Genomic DNA, 12,797 nt, shown 5'->3' with positions numbered 1-12,797 from the left:
ATTTTTGTATTTCTACTCAAACTTATCTATCCAGTGGCGCCAAATGACAGTTCGTCTATTTTCATTCTAGCTCGACGGACTCGGATAGAATAGAAAAAAAAAGTCATTTGATGTGATACGTAATTTTTGACGGAACCTTTGTTGGTATAAATTTTATGTTATTTATAAAAGTGCTTCTAAAATGGTTGATCCAATATTCGACTACCAGTTCAGGCTTATTCTAATCGGAGATAGTACAGTGGGCAAGAGTTCATTGCTGAAATATTTCACAGATGGAAAGTTCGCAGAGGTACCATCCGTTCATTGTTTTCGTGTTGTTCCAGTAAATTTTCGTGGATTGATATGTTAATTACGCATTAATTTCCAGCTGTCCGACCCGACGGTGGGGGTAGATTTCTTCGCTAGAATAATAGAAGTACAAGACGGGACGAGAATTAAATTGCAGCTATGGGACACTGCTGGTCAGGAGAGATTTAGATCCATAACGAAGTCGTATTATAGAAACTCTGTTGGTGCGCTGCTAGTGTACGACGTATGTAACAGATCAAGTTTTGAGCACATACCACTGTGGATGATGGAGGCCAAGCGGCACATAGAGCCCCACAGACCAGTGTTTGCCCTAGTGGGATGTAAAATCGACCTTGTAGGAGGAACAGACAACAAGAATGGTGCTAGAAGGGAAGTGTCTTGTGAAGAGGCCAGAATGTTTGCTGAAGAAAATGGTATGTGCATTTATTTATTTAATTATACACCTAATTATAATCAGCTTGAAAAATTACTGTATTTTAGTGCCTTTACAAACTTGCCATATTTTTATTCTCACTTGATAATTGGGCCATTAGATTAAGGTTACCAGTTTAGTGTTAGCGTACATGTTTTGATCGGATTGTGGGGTATTGTGCTATAAAGGGAAGAAAAATTGTTGTCCAAAAGAAATTGCTAAAAATTCACTCTGGATCCTTATCATATACAGACAAAAGGTTAAAGACTCCGGATGATGCAATGAATGAAGCAATCGCTTTTGATTGAGCTTCATAGTCAAGTACTGGACTACATTCAAGCCATTTTCAGGTCTTCACCATGTAGAAACATCAGCCAAAACAGGCATGAATGTAGAACAAGCTTTCGTACTTGTGGCCCAAGAAGTGTACAACCGCATCCAAACCGGAGAATATAAAGTGGAAGACGGCTGGGACGGTATCAAGACGGGCTTCAACCGGCCCAACGGGATGGACTTCAACTTGCTCGAGGCCGAAACCGTCCAGTCCACTTGCTGTTAAATGTAAATATTGACGGTAGCATAGCTCATGTAACACATAAGCATAATTTTATAACATTCAATTAATTAAGGTTTAGCGCGAAGTTATTTATAATGCACTACACTGTGTAATGCATTTGTCTATGGCCACTTAGTCATTGATCTGCAATACTCATATTAAATTGGTTATTCATCGTTTCATAGATAATGGTGTTGGTCTCAAATTTGTAAAAGCCATACAGCCTAAACCGAGAACCAAAGAGAAAAATTGTTGTTAACTTGATCTTTTGTTGATATTTGAAGTCAGTACTAACATTCTAATAATTATAATTTTACAATTTACGTAAGTCAAATTTAATATACCTGAATATATTGTACCTGGAACATTGTAATTTTAATGTTAATGATGCATAAATAAATTAAGGAAAACTAAAACTAATATTCATCACAATTCATATAAATATTTATTAAGCCACCAGAATAACATGTTAGAAGCCCTGGATGTAACATGTGCCTATTTTTTGCAATTTGACAGGATACATTAAGTAACCGTTTTGTATAAAGGAAAAATTCATTAAAGAGCCATTTGAATTATGTTTGATATATCTCAATAAAATTCATGAGTTTTTTTTTTAACAGACAATTATGATTTTCTGTTATAGTTTAAAATAAAAACCTATGCTCAATTCTATATTCCGAAAAAATGAAAGTGGCTCTTTCATGCCACTTTTCCTCTTCATTATGCAGCCAATGAAGTTTTAGCCACATATAAAGCTCGACATTGTCATATTGCATATTGCTTGTAATCACACGGCCCGGCCACGACAACGCGCGGCTGCGGCAGCGGCGAGCGGGGGCCATAGGTTGGAGCGAGACACAGCGATCGGACCTTTCGTTCCCACCTATGGCCGCCGCTCGCCGCTGCCGCCGCCGCGATATCGTGGCCGGGCCGTAACACCCTTTTAACTCCTATTGTGCGCGGCGCGTCAGTGTGAACCTTGTCGCAATGCACGAAGGTTGATATTGCGCTGTAACCACCCACGTCTGTTGACGTCTTTGGCGGTCTAAGGGTTTACATGTGATATGATATAGCAAACTGGCAGCTAACGCAGCGTACTACGTAGGCGAACAACACGCGAAGCGATGCGGCGCGGGGTGAATCAATCCGTTGATACCTATAGAAGTGTCCTACGTGGGCGATCTCGTTGCGAACGCGAACGCCGTGGGCTTCGCTTCACGTTCGCGAGTTGTTCGCTTACGTAAGACGCAGCGTAACCTGTACAAAAGCCAGGATATTATTTTGAACACTGAATTGTGCGAGCAAATAATAATTTGAGCTTAAAATATGTTCCATTATTATGACCTCAATTAGAATTACATAATTATACGAGGGGGAGGATAGTAAAATACGTTTATTTAATCAACTATGTTTTATTACACAAATCCAAAATAATTCCCTGCATCTTGAATCTGTGTATATAGTCAGTATGAAATAAATACTTTATCAGATAAAAAAGTGCCAAATCAAAACATTTTGCAAAACACCTTAGGGGGCGTTCAAATATTACGTAACGCAATTTGCGGCAGAGGGGGGTCTTGTAAAACGTTACGATGCGTTACAGGGTAGGGAGGGGGGTTGGAACAAAGCGTTACGTAACAATGTTTTTTTATATAATTAAATAAAATGCATACATACTTGCTACGATTCTGACATACCTCTTTCGCATAAAATTCCTCATACACGCTCGCTCAGTTCTGAAATTTTATGATTATACCTTGCTGAACATTATTGTGACCTTTAGGTAAAAATGGTCACAGGTGTTACGTACGTAACTTTTACGCGCGTAACCCGGGAAAAATCTTCGAAAATTGCGTTACGTAATATTTGAACGCCCCCTTTGTTACTGCTATGTATTTGGCCAGACTATATATATACATAAACGTTAAGTTCAATTTAAGTAAACAAAAATGTTTTATAAAAGAAATCAAACTTCATTGAACAGAGGATGGTGTTACTGTTTCAACCAGTCTGTCACATATAATACTTGAAAATACCTAATTGATGAAATATGATGACGCACTAAACATGTTTATGATAATGTTACTACAATGACGAATCAAGAGCAGTATATGAGTATACAATTCAAAAGAAGATATAATATATGCGGATATGACAATCATCCTTTGAAAATAGGATATAAATCTGTGTATTTCCTATTAACAAAACAAGTAATAATAGAAAGGAAAACAAAAGAATAACTTATGTAAACAGGTAAACAGTCGTAATCGTAATAATACGCATTCTTGGGCACATTCCAAATTTACCAGCGATATCATTAGTCATTTCTTTTTACATAATATAATATAGCACAGCACAATTATTGTCCTATTCACCCATTACCATCAATAAAAGAGAAGCCTGGCGATGACTCCACCCCGACAAGAACATAGCTCTTAATATTCATCATCATCATTAGGCCTTGTCCATCTTTACAGATGATTTAAGCAGCATCCATGAGTTGTTTTATCTAACGACAGCGTCGCTCGTGGCTAAATAACCCGATCCTTGAACGGCACAGTCGTCCACATCTATAACAAGCAAAAGTATTCACAGCGAGGCGACCCTCATCGCGGATGTGTCTTATGGCGCGTTTTCGGGCCAAGTCTTGAAACCAGGACCTATCGTGGGTTTCGCGACCTCTTAACAGGCTGTTCCTCCAATCAGCGCGGTTTGTTGCCAGGTCATCCCATGAGTCGCAGTTGATGTTAAACGCAACCATGTCGCGCTTTACGCAGTCCTTAAAGCGGAGTAATGGGCGTCCCACGTTGCGCTTGCCTACTGCTATTTGGCTCAGCATGGTCTTAATATTATGATGATGATTACTATCTCACACAACAAATAATGATCGTGAGATAATAGAAGATTCACTCCCATAGTTTTTCTGGTTCAAGGTCATACGTGGGCGAACGTATGGGTTGTGAATTATGAAAGTCCTTAAACAGTTGATTTATCGTCTCCCACTCTTTCCTTTACGCAATGACAGGGACAAATTACTTGTGGAGTAAATGGACTAATAATGATGATTATTAGTCATTTTAATTTTATATTATAACAAATAGCGATTAATCATTTTGTACTTAGAATTATGATGACTGTTCTCTTTCTACACCCAGTGTGGACAAGTTTTAAAAAGGGTACGTCTCCTGTCAGTTGTGAAGTCCAATCTTTAACATAAGATTTTTAATTTTCGTAATTTTTTTCAGGGGTCGTAATTTTCCATACCCAAAATGAATGTTTTCTTTCGGTAATATTTGCTCTCCCCATTGCACTGAGTGCGCGATTTGCGCGTTTGAAAACTTTTCACGCCCTCGCACTTATAATTAAATAATATGGACTAATAATGCGTAAAATCTGATTTAAGTATAACTAGAACAAAAGAATGACACAAGATAGCATAAAAGTCATAAAACCAAGGTGATCCACCAGCTGTCGTAAGCATGTGGTTGTGACCTTACGCCTTAGATATTTTCGTCGCGATTTCCGCTATGGTCAGCAAGAGTCATGCAAGAGTTAACAAGTTGGGTTTCAATGTCGGTGTTTAATGTTCCCAATTTTTTTTGATAATTAATTATTTCTCGAAGTCACTAGGGTAGAAAGATTTTTAAATGACGATCCTGTGGAGTGTGGAACGCAGCGTGGGAAGGCCCCTAACAAGGAACCCAGCCTCTGCTCTACTTAGAGCGGGTTGTTCAGCAAAAAGTTATTTATTTTGATAAGACACTTCCAGTGAAATGAAACCAGCTAGAACTGTGCATCAGTTTAAGGTTTAAGGTAGGTAGGTATGTGAGTTGTTGGTTGTTTTCCTTCGGAAACGCTCTTAACAGTCTTAACATTGAGTACCTATATTTATATGTATGTATAATGTTCCTAAGTATAGATCAGTTAAACTCTTGGATATCAACAGACCATTATCGTTTTGTTTTGCCAAAGGGCAAAGATAATATTGTTATGACGCGCAATTTTATATTTGTTATTGAAACTTTTCTCGACAAGGTATGTTTTTGGACAATGAACTCTTGATAAATGAATAAATGGAGAAAATACTCTTTAAGGAGACCCCTTTAAAAAGCTTGACAATTTAAAATGTATAGGTATTTTATAAATACCTAATTCAGAAGCAAAGAACAAGCACTTCGACTCATCGACTAGGTTCTTACGTAATATATGATCATACTATGCAGTAGGCCCTCTGATAATACCTACCTTGCAAAATGTTTTTATAAATGTACAAACTATTTTTGGAAAATACCTAACTATTGACCTCTCTGTGTGTGAGTGGGCCAAGGTTTGACACCGTACCCAAATACCTACGCGTTTTGTCATTAAACTATGCCATATGATGGTACTTGGGTCTTCAAACGTGATTCGTGTAAATTAATAAGTTAATACGGCAGGTGTCGTAGTTCTTATTATCTTTGTGGAAGGACTACTTTAGCTTGATTAGTGTGAATTTAATTTGTCGCATACACGTGTATACTATTTCATCGTATCTGTTACTAAATGCTTAAATGGGAGTTATAGGATAATAGTGATAACAATTGGTGACTTCGTGATATCAAAATAACCGGCGAACGCACCGAGTATGGAATGACCCTGCCTAGGTTTTCTGGATGGACTACAAAATAGGGTTTCTCAAAAATGGAGTGTAAAAGTATGTACTTCAGCAGCCAGCAACGCGCATGTGATACCTTTTTTCTTTACAAGCATCGATTCCTAACAGCTTGTCCTCCTAATTGAGATGTGTCTGAGGAACTTAGTCCCTCCGATATACCTATCCGATGTGAGACAACAATAGCAATGTAACGCATTGTTTCTTGCCATCTAAATTGCTTGTTGCTTTTGTATAGGTAGGTAGGTTATCAATTATCATAAGCACCAGGCACTAGGCCTTGTTGGACAAAGAATTCCACAATCACCATCCGGTAGCTGTCGTTTACAAAGCTTCATGATGCATCTCCATTAATTAGCTAATTAAACTTAACGTAGTTAATATACGAGTAGTTTGTCAAAGGACTGTCTCATTTCAAACATAGACAGAGAGAATCATACTATCTTTGTGTACACTAGTAATAGTACACAAAAGAAAAGGATGAGTACAGTTTTTTTGTCCTTATTTACTGACAATTTGGTTTTACCAACTATAATTTCTGGTAAGAAGTTCCACACACAGACAAACTCGGTCCTAAAAATCTGCTATTGGTTGGTGCTTGGTGGTAGACGTGACGAAGTGGGCTTGTGAGTACTAGGTTTTAACACTTTTTCTGGCAATACGATGTAGTCGCGGATTAATATAGTTTGTCAAAGAACTGTCCCATTTCAAATATAGACAGAGAGAATCATACTATCTTTGTCTTACACTAGTACTAGCACCCAAAAGAAAAGGATGTGTATAGTTTTTTTGTTTTTATTTACTGACAATTTGATTTGACCAACTATATATAATTTGTCAAAGGACTGTCTCATTTCAAACATAGACAGTGAATCATACTATCTTTGTCTTACACTAGTACTAGCATCCAAAAGACAAGAATGAGTATATAGTTTGTCAAAGAACTGTCTCATTTCAAACATAGACAGAGATAATCATACTTTCTTTGTCTTACACTAGTACTAGCACCCAAAAGAGAAGGATAAGTATAGTTTTCTTTGTTCTTATTTACTGCCAGTTTGGTTTGCCCAACTATAGTTTGTTTTGTTCTTATTGACTGACAATTTGGTTTGACCAACTATAATTGTTTTGTTATACTCTAGTTAATCCTGGCAACACATGTGCACAGGCACAAATGTCAGTGTCAAAATTGACATTACATTGCAAAGGGAGTGTTTATCGTTGCGTTTACAGGTTTTATTATGTTATTCGTTAAATATAAGGCTATTAAATTACTTAAACAACAAGTTAAAACATAGACTAAGTACACTAGATTGTAGATAGTTTTAAAACATGTCGTCTAGTCGCTCCAAAACGTCTATACTGGACAAACCACTCAGTAAGGGAAAAGGCGAAGTTTCATTAGCTCTCTACGCGCTTCTCTTCTCCGAAATTGTCCAGTACTGTCAGAATCGGTCACATTCAATAAATGAACTTCAGAATAAGTAAGTTGTGTAAATGTTTATTTAACTATATGACTTGTAATACAGTTGAACTCCTTGTTTTACGAAATCCGTATTATAAGATACATTTGGACTAAATCCCATATTAAATCAGTCTTTACTACCTCTGTTAATAGTACCTAGTCCTTAGAAATAGGTCAACTAGTTTTCTTTTGGACAAAATTGGAAATTTTAGGTGTTTCAAAGAGCCACCTTTCTTCAATTTACAGGGAAAGTAAAAGAGCTACATTGGCTTGCAAGCCATGCTGTTAATTTCCACTCTTAGTGCCCTAAATGAAGTATATAAAATAGAAATGTATCTTCGTCTCGTACCATTTTTGAAAATGCATGCATCGGTAGAAAATCAAATATTTTACTTGGCATAGTTACGATAATTAACACAATCACTGCCCCCAACGCATACGTTCACCATCATACAAGTTTGTTCCTAGGCCATGCCCCCTGGCAGTGAATGTGTTAAAATATTCTTATTCATTGTTGTAGATTGTCAGAAATAGGCCAAGATGTGGGTACTAGGCTGCTAGACTTGTACTTTGTGCGGGAGCGAGGCAGCAAGAGAGAGATCAAGCTGCTGAACATGCTGCTCTTTGTCAAGTCAACACTCTGGAAGGTAAGGTCACCTACAGACCAGGAATATATGTGGTATTTTCTATAAAAAGGGATCTTATTGTCGATGGCGCTTATAAACGATGCTCCGATATAAATACAATGCCGCGCGACGCTGTGCGGCGTAAGCGCTATTGACAATAAGGTCCCTTTTCATAGAAAATGCCCCATATGTTAAGATTACTAAAACATTTGGACGGTACTGTATGGCTCCATACAATATGCAGTAACTGGTCATTTTACTATCCATACAGTGGCCACAAAACACGCCATCTACTTCCGCTATCAGCTGTTAGACTTCACAAGCAATAACTTTTTGATGTTACTGTAATCAATATTCATATATATTTGCATCTTATCAAATGATTTTTTCGCCAAAGACCCTAATCTGTTGAGCAAAAGCCTTTGTTCCTTTTGTGTCTGCGCGTGCCCATTGTTGGTGAGCGCATGCCACTCGCTGATACACAATGGTCGCGCGCTCACCAACAATGGGCATAAAAGGAACAAAGGCTTTTGTTTAACAGATTAGGGTCTTTGGCGAAAAAATCATTTGAGAAGATGCAGAGTATACAATTTTTTTGTTGTAACTTTATAAAGCATACAGATGACAGCATCCAATTCCATTTTCTTTTCCAGGTGTTGTTTGGCAAGGAAGCTGACAAGCTGGAGCATGCTAATGATGACGAGAGAACTTACTACATCATTGAGAAGGATGCCCTGGTAAGTGACCCCATATTATCTTACTACATCATTGAGTAGGATGCCCTGGTAAGTGACCCCATATTATTTCCAAAAACCATCCAAAAATATTACTACTTACCTATAAAATTATAATTTAGGAAAATGTTTTGAATTATTGGCCTTTCAGACATTGTATTGTATTGTAGTTCGGGCGATTATTCGCAACTCGACGACTGGCGCCTATTTTGCGTCCTTTCAGACATATGAATTCTTAATAACAAAACTTCCGTGAGACACAGACATATTAAACATATTAATAACGGGTCACTCACGTATTTTAAGTCGAAAACTCCGTACCGAGGAGCATCATCAGGAGGTTAAAATACGTGAGTGACCCGTTATTAATATGTTTAATATGAATTCTTCCATTATTTTCTTGTTGTAGACCTATTCTAACCGTAAATGTCAACCGCTTTTCTAAAGGCATTAGTGTGGCACGAATTTCTTTTACAATACATACAATTTGAGTCAATCGTAATCATATCCTATAAAAAAAACATGTTTACGTTCATACTAGAAATAAAAACTTGATAATCATAGGTACGTTCAGAAACTCATGTAGTACACGATCCTATAGGTAAGTAAAAAATAACTTCCCCCATTGTATATTTGCAGGTGAACAAGTTTATCAGCGTGCCGAAGGACAAGGGCTCCCTTAACTGTGCCACTTTCAACGCAGGCATTATTGAGGCCGTGCTCACCAAGAGCGGATTCGTAAGTTATTGTGATTATACTCTCATTCTACAACAGGAGCTTATCAATTTTTAGGGTTCCGTACCCAAAGGGTAAAAACGGGACCCTATTACTAAGACTCCGCTGTCCGTCTGTCTGTCACCAGGCTGCATCTCATAAACCGCGTGATAGCTAGACAGTTGAAATTTTCACAGATGATGTATTTCTGATGCCACTATAACAACAAATACTAAAAAGTACAGAACCCTCGGTGGGCGAGTCCGACTCGCACTTGGCCTGTTTTTTTTTCCTTGGTTGGAAAACTGATTACGTGGACGTAAAGCCAGACACAGTGTACATGTGCAGTGTCACTTCGTCCAGGGTAAAATTCGTTAACTGGATGGCGGCTCCGCCGTTTCCTCCCTTAGGACCCTTGTACTAAGTTACTAAATTGCAATCAAGAAAATAAAAAATGTGATATCTTGAAAAGTACCATATCGGTGCCACAGTGTGCTTAACCTAAAAGTAAAACTTAAAAGTGTTGTTTGTAATATTTATCCTGCATTATTTGTTTCAGCCCGCAAAAGTGACAGCGCATTGGCATAAAGGCACCACCTACATGGTGAAGTTCGAAGACTCCGTCATCACCCGCGACAAGTCCCTGGATGACCGATAATTTTTCTATGAGCTAAATTAAATATTCATTTATTTTAACTCAATTTTTCAATTGTTAAGTTAACGCTCAGAATACTTGGTTACGCATTTATGGTAAAAATAAATCGTTATAATCGATGTCATATTTTTTTTAGAAAGGTCATAGACAATATTCATAAAAGCACACCATAGTATCTTTGTCTTACACTAGTACTAGCACCCAAAAGAAAAGGATGAGTATAGTTTTTTTTTTGTTCTTATTTACTGACAATTTGGTTTGACCAACTATATCTATTTTTCTGTCCCTGTTGTTGAAAAGTGTCATTTGTAAAGTAGAACATCCGGACAGACATACAAAAGCGTTCTTGCCCAAGCTGACACGGATACCTTCCCTTCGCTCAGTCAATGTCAATAATAAAATAACCCCTTTAGAAACATCAGAGACCATAGATAATATTCATATCATTCTGAATTTATTCAGTAACTATACACACGCCACATACAAAAACTATTTAAATTTAAGAATCCTATCCCTATACCGGATCTTGCCGCAGCGATAGTCCCTCTCGAGGCTCTCCCGCATGCTCCAGCACAGGTATCCGAAGCCTACCATGGGCGCCACGATGGCCAGCAGACCAAAATGCGCCGTCCGAGGAGACGCTATGAAGTACTCGTTCTGACAGGTCTTTAAGGACATGAAGCACTGGATGCCGTTGTCGAACTGGAAATGATCAATGATGGGACGATCTTATATTTTTGTCTGATTTTGATAGTTATACGTTTCAAGAGCTCCTCAACTCTTCATTCTGAGCAGAATAAACAATTTAGGACAAAAAATACGTATGTAATTTTCCGAGTTATGTTTTTTTTAAACATTGTGAGATTGCTCTTCTATTGTTGTTGATAGTAACTCTATCTATTCAGTAAATTTCATCGAAATCTGTTGAAAAGAAAAATCCTAATATTTTCCAAGGCGTTTGGTGTTTCTTCTCTGCACATACATATTTTAAAAGGTTTAGAAGATGTAAGGCGCCATCTAGTTTTTTTTTTTGAGTTGCCAAAATTGCAGCTACAATATTTTGCACTATTTTATGCATCTTAGTATTCCCTAGCTGATAACCTAATTGTCAGACCCTGATTGTAAAAACAAAATACTGTTTAATTGTTGCATACTATCTTGCATCATATAGAAAATGTTAGCAAAACAATATTTTAGTGCTTAGTTTCTAGTGTAGTAGTGCAAATATTCTATAAAACTAGAATCACTTCATACTTTAGCAACACTTACGCTACTGCCACGCCTACCAAGGCATCTTGTGTACTGTTGCTACAATAGTAAGTGCTTCTAGTTTAGAAGATATTTGCCATTTTCAAAACCCTACCCTACCCTTCCCTTCTTTCTTACTACTGCTGTGAGTAGGGAATACAAACCGGTTTTTATTTGTATGAAATTTCGGTTAATTCGATTTCCAGTTTTTCCATACAATTAAAAACCGATTTTTTTTCCCTAGCTGTGAGTTGTCTTAAACACTTGAAGCCTCAAAGCTAATTCTAATGCCACTCACCACATAGCCAGCCTCTGCAGCATGCTTGTACGGGTCACTCCTCAGCTTTAAAAACTCTTCCCTCATGCACTGCCTCCGTTTTATCTGTTCCTGAATAATCTTACACTCGAGGGCAGAGAATCCATATCCATCAGACATTGTAACTATTAAGTAACAAGATAATAGAGATTTTGATAGAGATGTTGATGCCAGATGACAGAAAGATTGATTGACATTGACGGCTGAAAACTATCTGGACAAAAAGTTTTGACAGAATTCTCTACTTTGCTTTTGAATTTAGTTGACAGGCGCGCGCGCGCTGCCTTTTATTCCGTGATTTGGTTAATGATTTCTAAATGTTGAGTAAAAGAAAAATGAAAAAGTTACACAGTTGTTCGTACATTAGGACACTCAAACTTAACTACTGATTATTAATGAAACTAAACATGTAAATACACATATTTGTACACTATATTATAATTGCTAATTAATTTACAATGATTTATTTATGCGAATTTGAAGAGCCTATCTCTGTACACGAGTTCTCCGCTCCTGATCTTCTGTTCGCGCGTGTTACGGTCGTTCCACACCAGGTAGCCGAACGCGAACATTGGGATCACGATAGCGCAAATACCGAAGAGACTTGTTCGGGGGTTAGGTTGGAAGTGGTCATATTGGCTAACTTTCATTGACATAAACTTCTGGATTGCAGGGTCAAACTGAAATATAAAACGTTGCAAAATGGTCACAAAATTGTCATATTGTTTACTTTTATTTATAAAAATGGGTACAATAACAATAAATTACGTAATGAATACATACCACATAACCAGCCTCTGAGGCGTGTTTGAAAGGATTGGTCTTTTGCATTAAGAACTGCTTCCTCAGTTCGGCCCGCCTCGCGGCCTGCTGTTTAACGAGGTTGAGTTCGTTCTCGGATATGCCGTAATCGGCCATTTTAGAGAATAATATTTAGAATAGAACACTGGCTGAAGACGAGGAGGTCTGTCAATGTGACAGTGACAGTTGTGGCATGTTGAAATTATGTAGAGACCGCCCAGATTACGCGGCGCGAAGCCGCGAACCCGAATGTGGAGTCGATTTCGCTGATTAGCGAACTAGACTCCACACTCGTGTTCGCGGCTTCGCG

At 37.8% G+C, this 12,797-nt stretch overlaps 4 protein-coding genes across 4 annotated transcripts; 2 read left to right on the top strand and 2 right to left on the bottom strand.

Moving 5' to 3' along the window:
• Positions 1–86: 86 nt before the first annotated feature.
• On the top strand, positions 87–2,682 carry LOC134744818 (ras-related protein Rab-39B). The gene is made up of 3 exons (XM_063678727.1): positions 87–289; positions 368–722; positions 1,072–2,682. Exons 1-3 carry the CDS (start codon positions 182–184, stop codon positions 1,278–1,280), a joined length of 672 nt encoding a protein of 223 aa, XP_063534797.1. The 5' UTR covers positions 87–181; the 3' UTR covers positions 1,281–2,682.
• A 4,439-nt stretch (positions 2,683–7,121) lies between these two features.
• LOC134744852 (trafficking protein particle complex subunit 5) lies at positions 7,122–10,163 on the top strand. Its single transcript, XM_063678782.1, has 5 exons — positions 7,122–7,412; positions 7,914–8,040; positions 8,673–8,756; positions 9,393–9,491; positions 10,027–10,163. The coding sequence occupies exons 1-5, from the start codon at positions 7,261–7,263 to the stop codon at positions 10,123–10,125; spliced, it is 561 nt and encodes a 186-aa protein (XP_063534852.1). The 5' UTR covers positions 7,122–7,260; the 3' UTR covers positions 10,126–10,163.
• Positions 10,164–10,559: 396 nt separating this feature from the next.
• LOC134744853 (uncharacterized) lies at positions 10,560–12,038 on the bottom strand. The gene is made up of 2 exons (XM_063678784.1): positions 11,669–12,038; positions 10,560–10,824 (listed from the first exon to the last, which is right to left on the bottom strand). The coding sequence occupies exons 1-2, from the start codon at positions 11,804–11,806 to the stop codon at positions 10,612–10,614; spliced, it is 351 nt and encodes a 116-aa protein (XP_063534854.1). The 5' UTR covers positions 11,807–12,038; the 3' UTR covers positions 10,560–10,611.
• Positions 12,039–12,096: 58 nt separating this feature from the next.
• Positions 12,097–12,672, bottom strand: LOC134744854 (NADH dehydrogenase [ubiquinone] 1 beta subcomplex subunit 4). Its single transcript, XM_063678785.1, has 2 exons — positions 12,470–12,672; positions 12,097–12,366 (listed from the first exon to the last, which is right to left on the bottom strand). The coding sequence occupies exons 1-2, from the start codon at positions 12,602–12,604 to the stop codon at positions 12,154–12,156; spliced, it is 348 nt and encodes a 115-aa protein (XP_063534855.1). The 5' UTR covers positions 12,605–12,672; the 3' UTR covers positions 12,097–12,153.
• Positions 12,673–12,797: the final 125 nt, after the last annotated feature.

Source organism: Cydia strobilella, chromosome 10 (assembly GCF_947568885.1).
Source record: "Cydia strobilella chromosome 10, ilCydStro3.1, whole genome shotgun sequence".
In the NCBI taxonomy this organism is placed as follows: Eukaryota; Metazoa; Arthropoda; class Insecta; order Lepidoptera; family Tortricidae; genus Cydia; species Cydia strobilella.
This window is presented reverse-complemented; position numbering and strand designations above follow the sequence as displayed.

Excerpts from the sequence above, each read along its gene's own strand:
- LOC134744852 (XM_063678782.1), top strand. The coding sequence starts at position 7,261 with ATGTCGTCTAGTCGCTCCAAAACGTCTATACTGGACAAACCACTCAGT. Across the intron at positions 7,413-7,913 it reads ATAAATGAACTTCAGAATAA|ATTGTCAGAAATAGGCCAAG; the intron begins GTAAGTTGTGTA and ends TCATTGTTGTAG. Across the intron at positions 9,492-10,026 it reads TGCTCACCAAGAGCGGATTC|CCCGCAAAAGTGACAGCGCA; the intron begins GTAAGTTATTGT and ends TATTTGTTTCAG.
- LOC134744818 (XM_063678727.1), top strand. The coding sequence starts at position 182 with ATGGTTGATCCAATATTCGACTACCAGTTCAGGCTTATTCTAATCGGA. Across the intron at positions 290-367 it reads CAGATGGAAAGTTCGCAGAG|CTGTCCGACCCGACGGTGGG; the intron begins GTACCATCCGTT and ends ATTAATTTCCAG. Across the intron at positions 723-1,071 it reads AATGTTTGCTGAAGAAAATG|GTCTTCACCATGTAGAAACA; the intron begins GTATGTGCATTT and ends AGCCATTTTCAG.
- LOC134744853 (XM_063678784.1), bottom strand. The coding sequence starts at position 11,806 with ATGTCTGATGGATATGGATTCTCTGCCCTCGAGTGTAAGATTATTCAG. Across the intron at positions 10,825-11,668 it reads CTGCAGAGGCTGGCTATGTG|TTCGACAACGGCATCCAGTG; the intron begins GTGAGTGGCATT and ends GATCATTTCCAG.
- LOC134744854 (XM_063678785.1), bottom strand. The coding sequence starts at position 12,604 with ATGGCCGATTACGGCATATCCGAGAACGAACTCAACCTCGTTAAACAG. Across the intron at positions 12,367-12,469 it reads CCTCAGAGGCTGGTTATGTG|TTTGACCCTGCAATCCAGAA; the intron begins GTATGTATTCAT and ends TTTATATTTCAG.